Source organism: Aspergillus affinis (assembly GCF_023601865.1).
Source record: "Aspergillus affinis strain CMG 70 chromosome Unknown NODE_375_length_656_cov_243_310881, whole genome shotgun sequence".
NCBI lineage: Eukaryota > Fungi > Ascomycota > Eurotiomycetes > Eurotiales > Aspergillaceae > Aspergillus > Aspergillus affinis.
In genome coordinates this window covers 1-656 of record NW_026516156.1, presented here as the reverse complement: position 1 = coordinate 656, position 656 = coordinate 1, and the positions used below count along the sequence as shown (strand labels likewise).

Genomic DNA, 656 nt, shown 5'->3' with positions numbered 1-656 from the left:
ATAATGAAGGTTTCCTTGATAAAGAAGAGCTGTTCCACGATTCGGAGCAGGTAACCGACAATACCGATATCAATCGAATCCCTATGACCAAAGAAAGGTTCCTAGAGGAGGTCAAGAAGAACCCAGAAGTGGTCTACGAGGTCATAAAAGGGATGCATGAGCTCGAGATCAAAGAAACGAATCGCGCCCAGAAAGCTATCCGCATGCTTGAGAACGATATTGCCGAATTGACCGCTGAGCGTAACGCTATCGCGGTAAAATGGGCCCTCTCTAGGGACCGAACTGACACCCCTGGTGGCCACCGATCTACCAAAATCCCTGACCCGCCAATGCTTAACAACGGCGAAGACCCAACCTTCGAGAACTGGCAGTTAGCGATCAACCAGAAGCTGACTGCTAACGGCGACCACTATCCTACTGCTACGCTTCGTATCGCTTATGTGACTAGCCGCTGCGAAGGGGATGCGCGTCGGCATATAACTCCGCGTCTCTCGACCCAAGGCTACCATGATTTCGGCGAGATGCTGAGCCACCTGAAAAGCATTTTCGTGAACCCGAATAAGGCCCGTAACGCCCGCCGGAAGTTTAACTCCATTAAAATGTCTGCCTTCAAAGACTACCATACCTTCGCCTCGGAGTTCCAATATCTTGCAGTT

General features: G+C 50.6%; 1 protein-coding gene across 1 annotated transcript; it reads left to right on the top strand.

Annotated features, from left to right (window-relative positions):
- Window positions 1-83: 83 nt before the first annotated feature.
- KD926_006715 (uncharacterized protein) lies at window positions 84-656 on the top strand (the record flags this gene model as incomplete). The annotated part of the gene is made up of 1 exon (XM_053095650.1): window positions 84-656. A coding segment is annotated over one exon (573 nt), but the record flags the coding sequence as incomplete, so codon positions are not given.